General features: G+C 50.8%; 1 protein-coding gene across 5 annotated transcripts in view; it reads left to right on the top strand.

The window, feature by feature from the left end:
- The first annotated feature begins 1,874 nt into the window (after positions 1-1,874).
- NR3C1 (nuclear receptor subfamily 3 group C member 1) overlaps positions 1,875-18,325 on the top strand; it is a 61,661-nt gene continuing 45,210 nt past the window's right edge. The window contains exons 1-2 of one of the 5 annotated variants that reach the window (XM_059483280.1): positions 1,875-2,093; positions 3,910-5,098. In XM_059483280.1, the coding sequence (XP_059339263.1) occupies positions 3,924-5,098 (1,175 nt within the window). In that variant the 5' untranslated portion in view covers positions 1,875-2,093; positions 3,910-3,923. Of the gene's footprint in view, positions 2,094-2,577; positions 2,635-2,671; positions 3,214-3,909; positions 5,099-18,325 lie in introns of those variants that run through there. The other 4 variants (XM_059483283.1, XM_059483282.1, XM_059483281.1 and 1 more) reach the window with 4 other exon arrangements.

Here is an 18,325-nt window from a genome sequence, read left to right as displayed (position 1 = left end):
CGCTCCCGGCTGCCCCTGCCCCGGGAGCACCTGGAGAAGGGCGAGTCTGTAACATTCTTTATCCTGTGCCAGGGCCTGCCCACCCTGCCAGGGTACAGTAAAATTCTGTATAATAACTGAAATCAGGTTCTTTTGGATCAAAATGACATTAAGATAAAGGATTATTCATTAGAGAAGGAGCGTTCTCCCCATTACTGTACAAACCCAGCTGTAATTAAGCATCTGAACTGGTGTTTATAAACAGATGTTCTCATCTAAATGTCTTAGAAATAAACAGCTTGGTTATTCCAGTTTCCCCAGACTACAGAAGGAGCTACAGCTCTCCCCCAGGCTGGTGTTCTCCCACACGTACCCTAATATTTGAGTTCCCCAAATTGCAGGGGTGAGAGGCGTCCCCAAATGCAGGACAGTTTCTGCAGCGGGACATTCACAGAGCAATAGTGTAAATTTCCCAGGTCCCGGCAGCACTTTGGGATTTCATGCTTTGAGAGACGTCATTGCCTTTATTGAACAGCCAGAACCTCTGCAACAGCCTGCACTGGTGACAGAGCTTTCACAGTCTCTGTGAACGCTCTGACTTCTGCTATTCCAGTTCCCTTGCATGGGAAGAAGCGTTTCCTGCGAGCTGTAAATCCATTGCATCATTCAAAATGCACCGCAAGACAGTTTTGAGGGCTGCTTTAAACACATCTTTCAAAAATGGGGAAAAGCTACAATTTTTAGAACCATTTTTCATAACTTGTGGGGGGAAAATAATGTTAATGTAACATTTTGTGCATGTGTTTTGCATTTTAAAAGTAAAACAACTGCTTCCAAAAGTCAATGTGGCTGAAAAAAAACTTATAATTTAAAAAACACCAAGAAGGTATATAGTTGTGCTGTAAAATCTCAACCTTGTCCAAGCCTCTGCCAAGGCAGGATCAACTGGGGGTGACACAGGAATGTGTCCAGGTGGGTTTGGGATGTCTTTAGAGAGGGAAACTCCAGCCCCTCCCTGGGCAGCTGTTCCAGCGAAGGAAGTTCTTCTTCATTTTGAGGTGGAACTTGTTGTGTTCGAGTTTAATGCTCCTTGTCCTGTCACTGGCACCATGAGCAGGGTCTGGCACCATCCTCAGCCAGCCCTTGGAGATGTTTGTATGGATTGATGGGATCCCTGTCAGTTTTCTCCAGACCAACCCAGCTCAGCTCCCACAGTCCGTCCTCGATCAGAAAGATGCTCCAGACCCCTCAACATATTCGCGGCCTCTGCTGGACCCTCCCCAGTCGTTCCTTGTCTCACCTATAGAGCAGAGCCCAGAGCTGGAAACGGGCTCCAGCTGTGCCACGCCAGGGCTGAGCAGGAGCATCTCCCCTTGCCCTGCTCTGCTGTGTCCTGCCCCATTCTGCCCAGCCCTGTCCACTCTGTCCGTCCCGCCCTGTCCACTCTGTCCTACCCAGCTCTGCCCTGTCGTGCCCCGCCGTGCCCGCTCCGCCGTGCCCGCTCGGGGCCGGGCCCGGGCCCGGCTGCACTTTCCCGTCTCGGCCAACAGGTCGCACCGTTCGCCCTCGGCTGGGGCTGCCCCGGAGCCGGGCGGCGGCGGCGGGGCCGGAGCGGGGCTGGGCACGGCACAGCAGAGCCGAGGCGAGCCGGGGCGCGGAGCAGCTCCGGCCGCGGCCGCCCCTCGCCGAGCCGCTGTCTCCACTCCCTCTCCACGTCGGGGAGGCGGAGGGAGGGAGGGAGAGAGGGAGGGGACGGGGAGGAGGCGGCCGCCGCCGTCCTCCATTTTGTGGCGGGGGCAGAACCGCCGAGCGCGGCGCTGCCCGGCGGAGGGACGGGGCGGGGAGCGAGGGGGGGGCGAGGTCCGCCAAGGCAATTAGCGCTAATTAACGGAGGGGGCGCCGCGGCGGCGGGCGGGGACGGGTCGGGGTCTGGGGCCCGCGGGAGGAGCAGCGGCAGCGGCCGGAGCGGCATCAGCGGCGGCGGGGCGAGCGGTGCTGCCGCCGCCGCGGCCCCGAGGGGCGGCTGTTGACCCCCCCAGCCGGCTGCCGCCCCCGCCGCGGGGCGCCATGGCCGTGGGCGGCTGAAGGAGCCCCAGCGCCCTCCCCCGGACGAGGTAAGGGCGGCGGGGGTCCCGCGGGGCCGCGCTTACCCCCGGGGAACTTGCCGGGGGGGTGCGGCGGTGCCCGCAGGAATGCCCGGGGCGGGGGGAGCCGGGCCGAGCCGCCCCCAGAGGAGGTCCGGGCGGGACGGCAGCGGGAGCGGCGGCGGGGCCGCCCCGGCGGGGCGCGGGGACCCCCGGGCCGGGCCCCCGGTGTCCGTGTCCCGGGGGAGCGGGGGGCGCGGGCGGGGAGCGCGGCCGAGCCCCGCGCGGGGCTGCTGCTGCTGGAGTGGGTGTGCCGGGAGACGGCTCAACAGGTCCCGACACATTTCTCTGAAAACTGTACTTTGCAAAGGCGATTTTATTGCAATCCGGCGGTTTTAAGTATTTGCAGCGTTTTCCGCCCTTGGGCAGACTCTCGCAGCTGATTTTTGACACGTTTCCTACGCTGGATGATTCGCTGCCTTGTTTTTTTTGGGCGTTGGGGGAATTGTCAAATGAAATAACTACCTTTTCCCTCCCCTCCGTGTAAAAAAGGAAGAAGGCAGCGCCGGAGGTATTCTTGTGTTTTCTGTGTTTTTTCCGGTCGCTGTGGGGTGTCCACCTTAAGCAGCGCGGCGGTTCGGGTGCCCCGCGGGCCGCGCTCCGGGCTGCGGCTCTGGGGCTGCGCTCGCCGGGCAGCGCGGACGGGACCCCGCGGCCCCGCTGCCCGGAGCTCCCGGCGCTCCGCCGCTCCCGCCCGGGACCAGCTCGCCCGGGCCACCTTAAGGTTTTCCACGTGGGGCCTTTTTGCCGCTCGCAGCCTTAACTTTGCGCACAGAAATAGCGGCGGGGCCGCGGCTGTGGCGGTGTCCCCGTGCCCGGCGGGAGGGGACGGGCTGGCAGTGCCCCCCGGACTGCGGCAGTGCGGGCTGGGCGCTGCCGAGGCAAGGCCGGACACCGTGTCGGAAGTTTGCCCAAGAATTTACAGTATTTCTCCAAATATTTATGCTCTCCGCTGAAAAAAAAAAAAAAAAAAAAAACGAAAACAAAACCAACAACCATGTAGCAAATACAAGCGTCTGAAACTTACGAGGTTTGTTTTCAGCGTCGGGTGTGTTTGGAGAGCAGCAGTCAACGGGTAGAGTGCTGTAAGGTAGTAAAAATCCTGCTTTATTTTTAGCTAGATTTTATTTATAAATTTGAGATGTATTTAAAGAATTATGCGGGGTTTACTGCGAGGTAGGTGGGTTCCTTTTTAAGGCTGAACCCGTGCAAAGGTGGCAAACGCTGTGTTTTATGGTGGGGAGGCTGAGTCCTGGGGAATGCCAAACCACAGAGGTGCCGCCTCTGGGAGCTCCAGACCTGCTCTGCAAGGGGAGAGCTACCTTGGAAAGGTGGCAAATGTCCTTTTCCCCTGCTCAAGCTGTAGTTACGTATCAGAGAAATTTACTTGGCAAAATTTGTAAACTGGGTCCTTTAACAATTCTTACATTTCCTTAGTGCTGGGATGGGTGACAGAGCTGGAGAGTGTGTGCACAGATGTCGTGTGCTGCAGCTTGATTCCAAGTTGTGTGCAGGTAGACTTACCCCTTCCTCCAGGTTTAGCAAAGCTTTAAAATACATAGTTCCTCCTCGCTAGACAGAAACCAAAACCTAAAACCCCCTGAAAACAAGTGCAGTGTGTCTGAGAGACATGGCACGTGTCAGCCCAGAGCGTGGTGTGCCGTGCCTTTGCTCTCAGAGCAGCTGAGCCAGGTTTGCCAGGCAAAGGATTTAGACTTTTCATTTTAAAGCTTTTATTAATGTGTCCTTGCTGTGCTGACTTTGACTGCTTCTCATCTTTTTATAGTTAATGGTAAAGTAATGGATTCCAAAGAATTGCTTAACCCGTTGGATCAAGATGAAACCAGGAAAAATGCACTCATCAGTACCAAAGGAGGGATCGTGATGGACTTCCATCCACCCTTCAGGGGTGGAGCTACTGTCCAAGCCCCTGTGTCTACATCTCCTCTCCCTGCATCTTCTCAGTCAGATTCCAGTCAGCAACCTGCTTTGGCTGACTTTCCAAAAGGATTAGGAAACAATGTGCCTCAGCCAGACCTTTCCAAGGCAGTGTCGCTCTCGATGGGACTGTACATGGGTGAAACAGACGCAAAAGTGATGGGAAACGACCTTGGATTTCCGCACCAGGGCCAAATCGGCATCTCTTCTGGAGACACGGACTTCAGGCTCCTGGAGGAAAGTATTGCGAGCTTGAACAAGTCCTCGAGCCTGGCCGAGGACGCCAAGGGAACCGCGTCTTCTGAGGTGCCGCTCGAGCCGGATTTCCCAGGCATGGCCGGGCGCAGCGTCCCCGCGGAGTCGGGAGCTGCGGTCCAAGGCCAGGTGGGCTCGAATGGCGGCAACTTGAAGTTGTTCTCTGAAGACCAAAGCACCCTGGATATCCTCCAGGATTTGGAATTGCCGCCGGTGTCGCCGGGCAAGGAGCCCAACGGGAGCCCGTGGCGGCTGGACCCGTTGCTCGATGACGGCGGCTTGCTGTCCCCCATATCCGCGGACGACGCCTTTCTCCTGGAAGGAAGTCTCGGCGAGGACTGCAAGCCTCCTCTTTTATCTGACACTAAACCTAAAATTAATGACCGTGGTGACCTTTTACCCAGTTCCAAAATGCCAATGCCTCAAGTGAAAACAGAAAAGGAAGACTTCATCGAACTGTGTACTCCCGGCATCAAGCAGGAAAACATGGGCCCGCTTTACTGCCAGGCCAACTTCTCCGGGTCTAACCTGCTGGGTACGAAAGTCTCGGCCATCTCCATCCACGGTGTCAGCACCTCTGGGGGACAGATGTACCACTATGATTTAAATACTGCATCGCTCTCCCAGCAGCAGGATCAGAAACCAATTTTTAATATCATTCCATCTCTTCCTGCCGGGTCAGAAAATTGGAATAGGTGCCAGGGATCAGGGGACGAGGCATTGGCTCCACTGGGAACGCTCAACCTCTCTGGCAGACCTGCTTTCTCTAATGGCTATTCAAGGTAATTAGTTTGTGTTGCTCTTTATTAAAACGCTACAAGCGTGTTTAGCACAGCTCCATGCATGCTGGTTTGTTGCCTGGGCTTTTTTTCCTTTTCCATTTGGTATGTGTGGATGATCAGACATCACTGGGGAGTGTTTATCCCACAGTACATCAGCTTTAAGCAACTACTTAATTATTGGTATTAAAGGGAAGAAAACTTGAGGGGAGCTGGCATGGTCTAAAAAGTAAATAAATAAAAATAAAACTTCCAAGATACAGCCTAGAGGGAGAATCGAGTATGTGGTAGCAGGATCCATACACGGGCAGTATGGGAGGAAGTATTTAAATGTATACAAAAGCTCCTTCGTTCCCAGGGGTCAGAGGATCAATCACTGTGGGCTTTTTTTCTTTCCTAGCATTACTTAAATGTTATGCACAAAAATAACTTGGTTGCTGGGTAAATTTCTAGAATTACATTTAAGCTGAACTCAAGTTTTTGCTGTGCTTAAATGTAAGGCATTTACCTTACATGGACAAGAAGATTCCGAGTGGGGAATACTCAGCAGCTTGTTCAATAACTGCCTTTAAAGAGATAAGAGTATTTGCAGTCGGGCTTAAACAGAGCTGGAATGTAACTCCAAGTGGAACGGCAGGAGGGGTGTGGGGAGCTGGGTCCTACCTGTGGCCGGTGCCTTGGTGGGTGTGTTTCCTGCCGTAATGCAGAGGTGCAGCTGTTGCAGGGGAGCGCTGCTGGAGGAGCAGCTCTGGGACAGTTTTGGGACAGCTCTGGGATAGGTGTGCTGCTGGAATGGTTCTGGTTCCAGGGGAACACCCAGCTGTGTCTCCCTCAGCTGCTCTGTGCTCAGCAACTCTGCACCAGCAGCGTGTGGCTGCCACAGAAGAGGGGGATTTGTTAGAAAATGGCCCTGTAAGTGCCTATACAGAAACCTGGCCTTTGTAGGCTTTTCATGAAGGATCTGGTTTAACATTGTGGGTTTTACTGCTCTGCTGACAATCGGCTCCCCAGGGTGTTCCGCCAGTCCCGGGGCTCTCCCTGCACGATGTTTGCTCCATTTTCCCATGGCTGGAATGAAGTGTGCGAGGATTCCTTCTTTGTTTCAGGAAGAAAACTTTTAGCTTGCTTTCATTCTCAGTTTCTTTTATAGGTTTTGATTTCTGTTGTAAATGTTTTCTTTTTTCTTTGGAGTGTTCAAAATTTTGGGGTTTTTTTTCTTTAAAGTATTTAAATTTCTAATGTAAGAGATCCAAAAAAGAAAATCAAAATCTGTGATTGGACTCCACTTTGATACGTGAATATTGAGCGTGTCTCACCATTTATTTCAACACACTAGAAAAGCTTTGTGCTAACCTTTTGCATAATTTGTCCGATTCCGTGTTGTGTTCGGTTTGTTTCGTGGGCGTTTTTTTGAGTTTATTTCCTCTGTTCTCACTGTATCTTTAATGATAATCATAAACTTTGTGTCAAAGCAAGAAATGTCTCTGCTCTGGGGAGGAGGCTTTCAGGGACAGTTTAAATAAGCAGGTTCCCCCGAGGTGATGGAAATGTCACTTGTGAGGGTAAATCCGAGGAGGTGCTGCCCGGCTGTGCTGAGCAGGGCTGTGTGGGCAGAGCCCTGTGCCCTGGCGTGGGTGACAGGAGATGTGTGCCCAGCCCTGGGGTTCAGCAGCGTGTCCTGTGTGATCCTGGAGGGATGGGCAGCTCCTCCGGGCTGTGAGCATGGCAGAGCTGTCCTGGAGGGAGGGGGAGATGTTTTGGGCTCTCTGGAGCAGTTTGGGGCAGTGCCTGGGGCAGTGCAGGGACCGTCCTGGAGCATCCCAGCACCAGCTGCCTCCTCCTCTGCCCAGGGTTATCCATGCTGGGGCTTCAGCATTGACGTTCTTGCTTCCTGCAAGGTCATCTTACATTTTATTGCTTCCTTTTTGCTGTAAGATAATGCTTTTTTTTTTTTTTTTCTTTATGGAATGTGTAAAGAATTTTGAGGTGGCTCCTAGCTGAGCTTTGCATAAAAATGCATTATTCACAAGTTTGTGGAAGCTGTTCTTACTTCCCAAGGATTTTTATACACTTCAACTATGAAGTCCATTTCTAAAAACAGCATTGTTTGGGTTTGCTTTATTATTTTTGTTCTATAACATTCAGGCAAGTCCATCTTCCTTTTACAGTGTTTGAGGTATTAATGAGCCTTGGGTTTGAAGCAGGAATTTTTTTTCTTCTTGAACCTTGCCAGAAATATTTGGTCTAAACTGGGTTAGTTTAAGGTGATGTATTGTGGATTTGTTTGTTTTTCTTGCAGAAGGCTTAACAAAATTGGCATTTGTTTTAGAAACAAAGGAAGGACTCTCTTGCCAGGTTCCCGTGGTCTGTTTTTTTTAGGTACTAAATGTGAGAGGTGGAGGCTGGGATTTTGAGAAGCTTCAGTTTCCAGGAGGAAATACTTTCTGGTGTTTGTAGAATTATTTGTCTACTAATAACATATTAATTGTAGACTGAACATAGGGGAAGAAAGGCTGCAGTTCAGCCCTGGTGCTCAGGTTGTATTTAATCTGCCTGTTTAGTGCGAAACCTGGAATGTTGTTTTCTGTCCACCCAGGCTGGAACTGATGTCATGCCATATCTGAGTGGTTCTGCTCCTCCAGGTAGCCCAGCACGCTGGCTTTAATGAGACAAGTGATGATCAGGCCCAAGCAAACCAATCGATTGCAGTGAACTGCAGGAGGGATCCGGAAGTTAACGAGCAGAATGCAAACTTCAGGAGTTTGATTGATGGCAATGAATTGGCAATAATCAATGGGCTGCTGTTGGTGGAAGAGCCAGCTGGGGCTTGTGCTGAGCAGTGAAGCTCTGAGCTGCAGCTCCTCTGGCTCCAGCTCTGAGCAGCAGGGAGGCTCTGGCCAGCAGCACGGCTTTGCCTGGGATCCTTCAGGGTCTCCCCTCTGAGCAGTGCAGCCCATGAAGAGGGTGGACAGAATGAACGGGAGGAAGAAGTAGGATAACAGACATTTTACCTTAGATTGTCCTCAATGGCAGTGAGACAGCAGCTGGAAGAGGAGCAGATCGTGCTGCAGTGCTTCTCTGAGGAGCTGGAGGGTTTGCTGGCGTCTGTCTGCGATGGGATGTTGCTGTGATTTATTGCACAAACCCAGGGAAAACCGTTCCATTTCAAGGAAATGGTTTTAGCAACACACAATCGTGGGGCTCTTGCATGGTATATACATTAAATCCTTCCCTCAGCTCCTATTGCTCTGACTTCCTGGAGATGTGGCTTGTTGTGGGGGGAGTGAAGGATGCTGAGAAGCAGCCCAGCAGTGCAGGGTTTGCTCCCACAGCCAGAATTCACAGAAACTGGGCCCCACTGGCAGTGTTATGGCTTCTCTTATTACAGTTGAAATTGTTCCTAGTACTTAAGCTTGTGGGGGATAAGGATCATTAAGGAAGTTTAAGAAAGGGCAAGAGCTGAGAGAAGCCATTAAAGAGGAGGAGAGTCTGGAAGGAGAAGTTTCTCTAGTCGGTCCCAGTCCAAAGCCTTGCTTCCAGAAGTTACCCTTCTGCCCTTCTACCCCTGGCTCTTTAGCTGGGCTTCTCTTGGGCTCAGGTGCTGTGGGAAGGAAGGGAAGGACGTGGTTGTTGCCAGCAGTGGTAAAGGTCACTTGTCCGTTTGTCTTGCCGCTTTGTTTCCCTCGGCTGCTGGCCAAGGCCGGTGGCTTGGCAGGGCTGGCTGCAGGGCTCTCAGTGCTGCCTGACTCAGCACGGGATAATGTATGGGACATCCGCAATCGGGGCTTTTTTCATCATTCTGCTGCGATAGAAAACCCAGGCGTGGTGTTCGGAGTGCTCGGGGTTCCAGCAGGCTGTGTTGTGATTTGTCAGCTTAATGCAGTACTGTGCTCGGGAAGCACATGGTGAAAAATCCAGTTGTTCTGGCAGAAAGGGGTGGATCAGGAATGTCCTGCAGAATGTGCTCTAAGGTGCTGTGGAAAGGTAACTAGATAAATGAGAGGTCATGTGAGATGTAATCCACTTTTCCCAGTTTTGGCTGATCATTCCGCTGAGCTCATAGCCAAGGAGGTTGCTGTAAGTCCAGTGCAAATGGTTAACTTCTGCAAATTTATTTCTCCTGACAATGATCTTTGTTTTAAACTTAATTCTGGCTTATAAAGCAACCTTATTTTTGTTGTCCATACAATTTTTTTTAAATTTATCTCCATGGTTAAACCCTTGTGCTCTCCTGCTGCCAGTGAAGGCAAAGCTGTGGTTGAATGAGTCCCACTCACGAATCTTCCCAGAAATGTGAAATACAGGTATTATCCAACTCCTACATTGTATATTTACCATGCTAAAGATTACTTTTACAGTGAGAGCAATTTATCTTGGGGGAAGCAAATTTCCCTTCTTCCCTTATTGCTGCTCATTTTGGAAGTGAGCAAGTGGTGCATATTCTGTGTGTATATGTAACTGCAAGCTGGAATTATTTCTGCACTGTAAAAGATTCCCAAGTCCTCTTTGGACTGGCATTAATTTTTGGGGTGGTTGGAGTCAGCCCAAGCTGCTCTCCCATCCCAAGGTGCTGCTGTAGTGTCATGTGTGCATTCTGCAAACAGTCCCCATGGCATCAGTCTGGGGGAAAACGCCATCCCAATAAAATCCCGTTTTCAATCCAAGTTACAGGCGATGGGAAAAGCTTTGTAGAGCTGTAGTTACAATTACCTTGGGCTTGTGCTGTTAAAATAACCGTGAGCATCACCTCTGGTGTAGGGAAAGGAACCTGGAAATGCCTTTGCGAAGTGATCAGCTTGGAACTCAGGAGCACAGAACAAGTGTGTGTGCAGCAGGGTGGTTTCTGGGCAGAACACTTGGATGTGCTGAGTGCTGTGCACCCAACCCAGGCAGTTTGGGTTAAACTCTCTTTGGTTTCCCAGCCTTTGTCTCCCAGAGTCTCAAGTATGCACAGATTTTAATCTTATTTGCTGAAGAATTAATGTGTGGCACTGTTGCATGCACAGATGATTGTTCTCATTGCAGGGATTTTCCGGCTGATTCAGAGCAGTGTGAGATCCATTGATAACCATTAGTAACAGCCCCTGGAGAGTGAGCTCCAGTGATGCCCTTCTGCAGCACAGCCCTTGCTCGGCCCACCAGGCCCTGCAGAGCAGGAGTTAATGCTGCTCTCAGTGCTGGCTCTGGAAACGCTGCTCAGATGCTGTCAGCGGATGGCCTCGTCCCCCGGGACAGGAGTGAACCCGTACAGCTGGAAGAGATGACACACGCAAAAAAAGAATAATTCCATCTCATTGTCTTGGCTCTGACTCCAGAGCAGCTCTGTTGGGCTATCTGTGGGAAAAAACCAAAACACCAAACTGGCTGTTTCTTTGCCCCTTTGTGAGGTGCGACCATTGTGGCTGCGGCATTGCTGTCACCTGCAGAGGGGTGTCGGCAGAGGGTCACCTGCACGGAGTGAGCTCCATCCTTGGGCTGGAGCACTGGGTACCACAGCCTTGGGGGCAGCTGGGGGGCTCTGGCCGTGCAGCTCTTGCTGCCTGTGGGCAGGAGAAGCAGCAGGGGTGGGCTGCCCCCATGTGAAACCGGTCCAGCACCCAGCTCCTTACCGGGGTGTGAGGAGCTGTGTTCCCAGGAGTGCAGGGTTGGGCTGGGGGTACAGCTCAGTGCAATTACTGTGTCTCATCTGGGGATTTTCCTCCTTACCTCACCTTCACTCCAGAGAAGGTGCTGTGCCTGTGCCTCCCATGTCCTGGTCTGACTCAGCTCCCCAAACCTCTGCCATGGGGTTTTCCTGCTGGGATTCCATCCCTGGCTGAGGCAGCGTCTCCCTCTGCTCAAGCCATGCCTTCATTGCTTGAAATAGAACTACAAAACACCTGAGAAAGGGATTTGCTCCCTGTCCCGTGGCCTGGCCTGCTGGCTGTGTCACCTCCGTGTCCCAGAGGTGGAGCAGCTGCAGCTCCTGGGGCTCAGGGAGCCTGGAGCTGGGCTTGGAGTGCAGGGGATGGACATGAGGTCAGGATTTCTCCCTGCTTTAGACTCCAGGACGTGGTGTTACTTACCCAGGATATCATGTAGAGTTCTGTAGCCTGGTGCCTTAAATCAATAATCACCACAATTGTCTGGGTTTCTGGAGGAAGTTGTGCTCTTCAGAAGTCATCCTGACATGGTGTGTGGAGAATGTTTCTGTACCAGCCCAGTGTATTTCAATCCAGCCAGTGCCAGTGGGTCACCATTAAACCTCCAGGCTTCAGCTCTACCTGTGGAGCTGCCAGTCCGTGCTAAATCTTCCTAGAAAATTGCAATCCTGATTAATTGGAAATTAATACCCCACAGACTGCTGATACTTGCTGTGGGGATGCAATATCATACACAAGTTCCCCTTTTTGATTAAATATCTTGGGTTTTGTGATGTTGCAAATGCAAAAGTACTGTTGGGGAAGGAATTCTAAAATAATGATCATGTCTTTCTTGAATTCAGCTCACTGCTACTGTAATTTAGTAAAGAAAACTAGTTTCATATTGGATTTTACAGTAATACATTCTTCATACTATTTGTAATATGTTTGTACAGTTACTGTGTGTCAGAAAGCAGCTGGAGATCATCAAATTTCTGCACCACGGTCACACAAGATTTAATATGAAACTTGTGAGCAGCAGGGCGCCATTTACTCTTGTCTTGCTTTATTCAGACACTTCTTATTTCTCATTACTTTTATTTATGTAACTGAGTTTAAAGTTAGCAAGTGTTGCTCAGGATGGGACTTTTTATAAGGAAATGAGGGCACAAATGAGTAGTTTGCCTCAAAATACTACTTGAGAAACTCCGAAATGCGCTGTAGAGTCAAGGAGGAGCAAATCATGAAGTATCATTGAAATGTGTCATCTATTCTAGAAGCAAATAATGGAAGTGATTTCACAGCTCCCTGGCTTGGTTTTCTTTTTTCCAAGAAACCTGGAAGGGGTCCTGTCATTGTCCTTACCCAGAGGATCCCTTGTGGTGCACTTCTGGTTGCAGCAGGGGCTTCAGTCTTTCCTTACGAGAAGCTTTGCAGGCAGGGGTGATTTGGGGGGTTTTGTGTGTGTGTCCCTGTCCCCGAATGTTTGAATCCCTGTGTCTGCTGGCAGTTCCCATGGAGGAGAGGGGCTGGAAGGTGGGTGACCTCTTTGCTCACAAGTGGGCAGCAGCTTGGCTGCATCTCAGTGGTGAGGGGGGTGTGAAAACAGGATATCTGGGGTTAGACATTCTGTGAGAGTGTTACAACGTGGGGTTCTGCTCTTAGATGAGAGTCCTGCAGGCGTTGCACAGCTCCTCTCCAGCTGTGTGAATTGGGTGTGACCAGAGGGTTTCCATGGATCTCTTCCTTCCCAGCTGCCTTTGGGAAGGACAGGGCTGCTGTGCTGTGTGTGCACCTGGCCTTGCTGTGGGCTTCAGCCTGCGTGGTGTCCTCTTGCCTTCCCCTGCCCTCCCCGCCTGCTCTGAGAGCACCACTTGGGCTTTGGGGCTTCTCAGGGCCTTTTATTGCCAAGCTCCAGCAGGTCCCCCCCGCCCCGAGCCAGGAGTCTGGAATCTGTGGCACAGACCAGCAGCTGATGCTGTTTGTTTTCGCTGTCAGGGCTCGGAGAACCTGCTCCGAGGTGTGGCGGTGCGGAGGGATGTGGTGACGGGGTCTGGGAGGGCTCGGTGTGGCCGGGGAGCTGTGCCAGGGCCAGGCTGCCCTGTCGGAGCACCTCTGGCACTGCGGTGCCACCGGGCCGGGCTGGGACGGCGGGGGCTGGATGGGCAGGGGGATCCAGGCTAGGGTGGGCTCAGGGGTCTGTGCCAAGCTGCTGTGCTGTGCTGAGCTCCTCGCTCGTGCCCACAGAGCTGAGTCTCAGAGCAGTCTCTCTCAAAAATGAAGGGTGAGGGTGGCTGTGAGTACAGCTGTGATGTATTAAATTCAGCGTTTTATTTGGGATTTCGGCAGCTTTTCAGTTGGCCAGATACTGTCAATTCAGAATAATGTTTTAAACCAGCACACCTATCCACAGGCATGCTGTCCATTGCTGTGTACCCATATATTATTTCTCTTATTTTTTCCCTCCCCTAAGAGTTTCTGTTACCTTTCTGAAGCAATAACTTCCTAAAGCCATCAGCAAGGTTTTGGATAAATCCGTGCTGAAAACATGCACGTTCTGCATGCACATGTGTGGATTTGTTGTGCAAGAATGCACTTCAGGCTTGTTAACTTCAAAAACAAAAACCAAAACTAAATAAAGAACTGACAGACTTGATAGTTTCATGTGGATTTCAGTTTGCGTGTGGATTTCAGTTTCCTACCACCCGGCTGTTTTTTTCTCTCTTGTATTTTTCTTCTGTGGGTTATTACTTTTGCTACTAGGATGTTTGATGGTTTATTTTGCCTGATGAATTTCTGTTAATCTTGTGTTCCATACGAATTGCTCCCAAATCAATTGTGCTGTCCCCATATGAGAGTGATATAGGTATAATTAGACTTTTTTTTATAACTGACTCTGCATCTTGGTTCTGTTAAAACAGGGACTAGATTAGCACATTAGCCAATATGTGAAAAAAAGTTGTATCTGAAAACAGACTTTTAAAACAGCTTTAACAATTAGAAATCTTAAACTTCGTATGCAGAATAGTTTTTGGATGCTGAAGATGTGTGGAATTTAATTTCATTCCACACCTTAATTTTAGTAAGATAATACACGTTTATCACATGTTTATTGAAATAATACCATACTGGGGGAGGTACTGGCTGTTGGTAAGGATTGGCAGTGACCCCAGTGATGGCACTGGAGTCACCTTTGGGGTTTCCCAGACCTGGCTTTTATTAAAAAGTCATTTCCAGACAGAATCATTTTGCTTGGAAAGGCCCTTCTGGACCATTGAGTCCAAGCTGTGCCCAGTCCCCCCTTGTCACCAGCCCAGAGCACTGAGTGCCATGTCCAGGTTGTTTTCTGTGCTTTGCTGGAATTTCCAGACATGAATTAAAATTAGTTTGTAGAGAATGATCTTCTATCTTTGCTTTTTGATTAAAAAGTTATGTAATCCCACTTAGGGGAAAAGGGAGACTTGGAATGCTTTTGGGGTTATTTGCTTTGACCCAACAATCCTGATAAGCTTTAGGGTTAAAAGAAAACAGAAGGTTGAATTTGTGCGGCTGTTTGAAGCAGCACAAAGTGCAGCCATGATCCTGGATCACAGATAGGCCCTCCCAGCTGGAATAGCAGTGCTGCTTTAATCCACACTTCAGCAAAGGCTTTTTCTCTGACCTACTTTGGCCCAGCCCAGGCCTTTGAGAGCTGCCTTGGCCACCCTGGCTGTGGGGAGGTTCTCTGGTGCAGGGTCTGAGTTCCCTTGGTTTCATTTTCGTGTCGCTGTACCAGTTCTGCCCTTCCTGGACACGTGTTTCTGCTAAGCCCTGCACATCTGCCATTTTCTGAACTGAAAAGGAAGCTTCTCTGACACCTTCTTTTTTAACAAAACCCATCTAACAAGTTCTGTGCTGACTTGGTTTCCATAGCTGGAGAAGACAAGTCTGTTCTCATGCAGTGCCAGGTGATTTGCAAGTTCATGGTTTGATAAAAAAATCTAGTGCTGAAACTCCCTCATGTGAAATGTAAGTGTTGTAAGAACCCGGGTGCTTGGAATTCTGTATTATGAGTAGCAGAGCATTCCTTTTTCAGCCCTTATTGAGGGGAGCAGTTAATATTAGGATGCCTGCACGACAACATCCTGAGTCATCGAGATACTTGACAGCTACTTTCCAACCAGAGCAACTGGTTTGACAAATGAGCTTGGACTTATTTTATCACTTTAAAGATAAATCTTTAAAGACTCTTTTAGCACGTTAAAGGTTGGGACATGTGATCTTTCATTAAATAACAATCTGGAGGTTTCTGAGTCCCCTTATTTTAGTATTTTAGTGGCTGAGCTCGTTCCGTGTGGCAGATCAAAGCCCGGCCGAGGCTCAGGCATACCAGTGGGGAGGAGGAAGTGACTGGGTTTCTATTCCTGGCTGACCCCAGCCTCAGAACCGAGGAAGAGCTTTAAAGGAAATGCAGCATTTGGCTCTCTGAATCTTTCCAAGTATTCAGAAGTGCTACCAGCACTGGCTTCCTGCATGCGGCGCTTCAAGGTGTGGACATCTTAAAACTGTCCTGATTTCAGAATGAAACGGGGCTAACAAGGGAAGCCCTTGAAATCCATGGGAATAGCAAAACTTGCCATTCCAGATTTTATCAAAAACTTCCAAACCATCCCATTTTTACCTGGCAGGCAGCTCTGCAAGCCCAGGCAGGTGGGAGGTGGTGAAGGAGGTGGGTGGGAAGGGATGGCCAGAGCCCAGTGGGGCTGCTGGCACAGGGTCTGGGCAGGGGGAGCTCTGTGGGGTCAGTGCAGTGCCAGCCATCCCCTGGCCAGGCTGGCTTTGCCCAGCACACCTGGAAGAGCTGCCAGCCCTCAAAGATGGTGTCTGCAGTGAACCAGCACCGTGATGGAGCACCTGCAGCTGCCGAGGAGCTGGAGCAGGGTGGGTTGGGAGCCCAGCTCTGCCCTTGGCACAGGGCAGCCTGTAAACCTGCAAGGGGCACAGGTTGGGAGCCCAGCTCTGCCCTTGGCACAGGCTGGGAGCCCAGCTCTGCCCTTGGCACAGGGCAGCCTGTAAACCTGCAAGGGGCACAGGTTGGGGCCCAGCTCTGGCCCTTGGCACAGGTTGGGAGCCCAGCTCTGGCCCTTGGCACAGGGCAGCCTGTAAACCTGTAAGGTCACGGAGCACGTGGAGGCTCTTGCGAAAGAGCTGTCCTTGCTCCTGGAAGGAACACATCATTTCTGATACTGGGATACCCACATCAGTGTCCTGGGCTGCCCTGAGGATGGCGGTCAGCTGGAAATCCAGTCCACCTGTATCGACTGGAATTGCTTTTTTTCCTTCCTTTAAGTCTTTGACATGATTCCTTGCCAGAGGCCATTTCCAATGACAGAACCAACCCAACACCCCCCCAGGCTGTCACAGAACTGGTACAGCAGTTCTTTGTGGGCTGGGCAGTGGGGCAGGATTTGGGGTGCCTGGTGGGGCTGGGGACTGGTTCCCTGTGTGTCAGCACTGGGCTGGGCAGGGAGCATGCACAGGGGGGTCTGGGCTGGCTGATCCTGAGCTGTTTCGGGTGCTGGGTGCCAGGCTGGACAGCTCTGTGAGCACGGAGCAGAGGGAGCTGCAGCTGGAAAGGCAGGGCTGGCAGCCTGGGCAGTATTGTCTGTGCATCTGCACAGGATGGAGCTCAGAGCTGGGGCTCAGGAAGGGTTTGGGTTGTCCCTGCTCCTCTGGGGACGCCCTTAGCTCAGGGTGCAGGTGGATGAGGGTGTTTGTCACCAGGGAGGGTGGAGGAGCAGCTGTGGCTGTGCTGCCATCCCAGCGCTGCCCCTTCCCTCCTGCCTGCTCCTGGCTGGCTCCCAGAGCACTTCTCTGCATGGCTTTGGCTCCAGTGCTTTAGAAATGGTCCCCAGGTGCCACCAGATAAGCAGCCAAATTGGAGGGAGGCAGTGACAAATCCAGGGGGGTTATGGTGATGTCTTCCTGCACAACACTTTTTTCCTTTCCTCATTTCTGATATTGGGATATTCACATGTTTGTGTATTCCCCCCACCCCATGTGGTAAATTCCATACTTCATTTTGTCTTTAAAATTTCAGATAAATCAAGGTGATTATAGGAAACAGGCTTTGCCAGATGCTGCCTGGGAGAATTCCTAAGGGCTTGAAAGCCATCCTTCACTTCTTCCATGCTGTAGTCATCGTTCCAGAGACATCTAGGAAATTAAAATCTTCTATTATAAAGATGGGTTACTCTGTCACACATATTGCTGTCAGTAGTTTCCCTGGCTGTCCCTGTTGTCCCCATACGCTTTGGGTTGCTGTACCAGCTCTGAGAAATGTTCTTTTCACTCCTGTGCTGCTGCCACGGATGTGCCACCAAAGCAGCCAGAGCCCGGTTTGCCAAAAATCAATTTTTTTGCTAGTTTAACTGCAGGGAGATTGTAGTGAGTAGAATGAATATCAATTTAATGGAATTAATACAGATTTGTAACTGAAATGTAAACTTTCAAAGTATTTTCTACAAACACAGCAAGGGAGAGCTTTAATTGTTCAAGAAAAACAAGAACTTGACCATGTTCTATCCATTCCAGCAGTTTATTTTCTTTACTTTCTAACTGCCAAGGATAGAGCTCGGTGCTCTCCCCTCTCTAATCATTCTTTCCCAGGGAAGGTGATTATGTGTGTTGCTGCTGTGTTAACAGTGTGCTGTGGTAGTTCAGCCTCCTGGTTTCAGGGTGCATTAAATTAATTAAAAAATAAAATTTGAGGGGGTTTCCAAGGTGAGAGGTGAGCTGCTGGAGAAGCTGCCCCTGCTTTGGCTGTGCTGGGGTCTGCAGGGCAGGGCTGGGGATGCCAGGGCGCACGTCCCTCCTGCACATCCCTCCTCAGACACCCCGTGTGTGCAGTACATTGTGTTTCTGCTGTACATTTCCCAGGGTGATGATGAATCTCAACCGTTTTCCCAGAATTGTAGTTTCAGTGAATAAAGCTGTTCTCGATGCCGGAGCGGGGAATGGTGTTGGGAATCCTTTGCCTATTTCTGCCCTGAGGGGGTTTCTAATTCTTTCCAGTAGAAAGTCATCGTGCAGATACTGCAGAGCATTAATTGCTTGGACTGAGCCTCGCACAACATGTGAAAATTAGCAGTAATACAAACAAGCTGGCGGTGAGACGCTGCCTGGGAGGCGTGTGTTAAAATGACAAAATGACAATCACTGCTTCTCCAGCCTGTGCTTTGGAGACCTTTGTGTGCCCATGAGTGAGACCAGGCAGCTGATGGCTCCATCCTCCATGGCTGCTGCTCTGCTCCAGGGCACGTTGCTTTGCTCTTGCTTCTGGAGCTCAGCCTTTCAGATCGCTTCCAAAGCAGAAGTTGTTTGGTTTAAGTCAGTCTTTGGGCAGTGCTGTCCTTGCTGTAGGATGCCACAGTTGGGGCACAGAAGTGGAAGAGCAGAGCTGTGTCACTGCACACTGGAGCAGTTTCTCCAGGAAGAGCAGTTCCACTGTTCTCCCTGCCCTGGACCACCTGAGATGCTCCCTCTCACAGCCTGTCTCTTGAATTCCTTTGGACTCTTTGGAGCTGCTCTAACCAAACCTGCTGGCTTGTTGCTGTTATTTTCCGTTCGC

The sequence above is a fragment of the Ammospiza nelsoni genome, chromosome 16, assembly GCF_027579445.1.
Source record: "Ammospiza nelsoni isolate bAmmNel1 chromosome 16, bAmmNel1.pri, whole genome shotgun sequence".
NCBI lineage: Eukaryota > Metazoa > Chordata > Aves > Passeriformes > Passerellidae > Ammospiza > Ammospiza nelsoni.
Note: the sequence above shows the minus strand (reverse complement) of the source record. Positions and strands in the feature narration are given on the sequence as shown.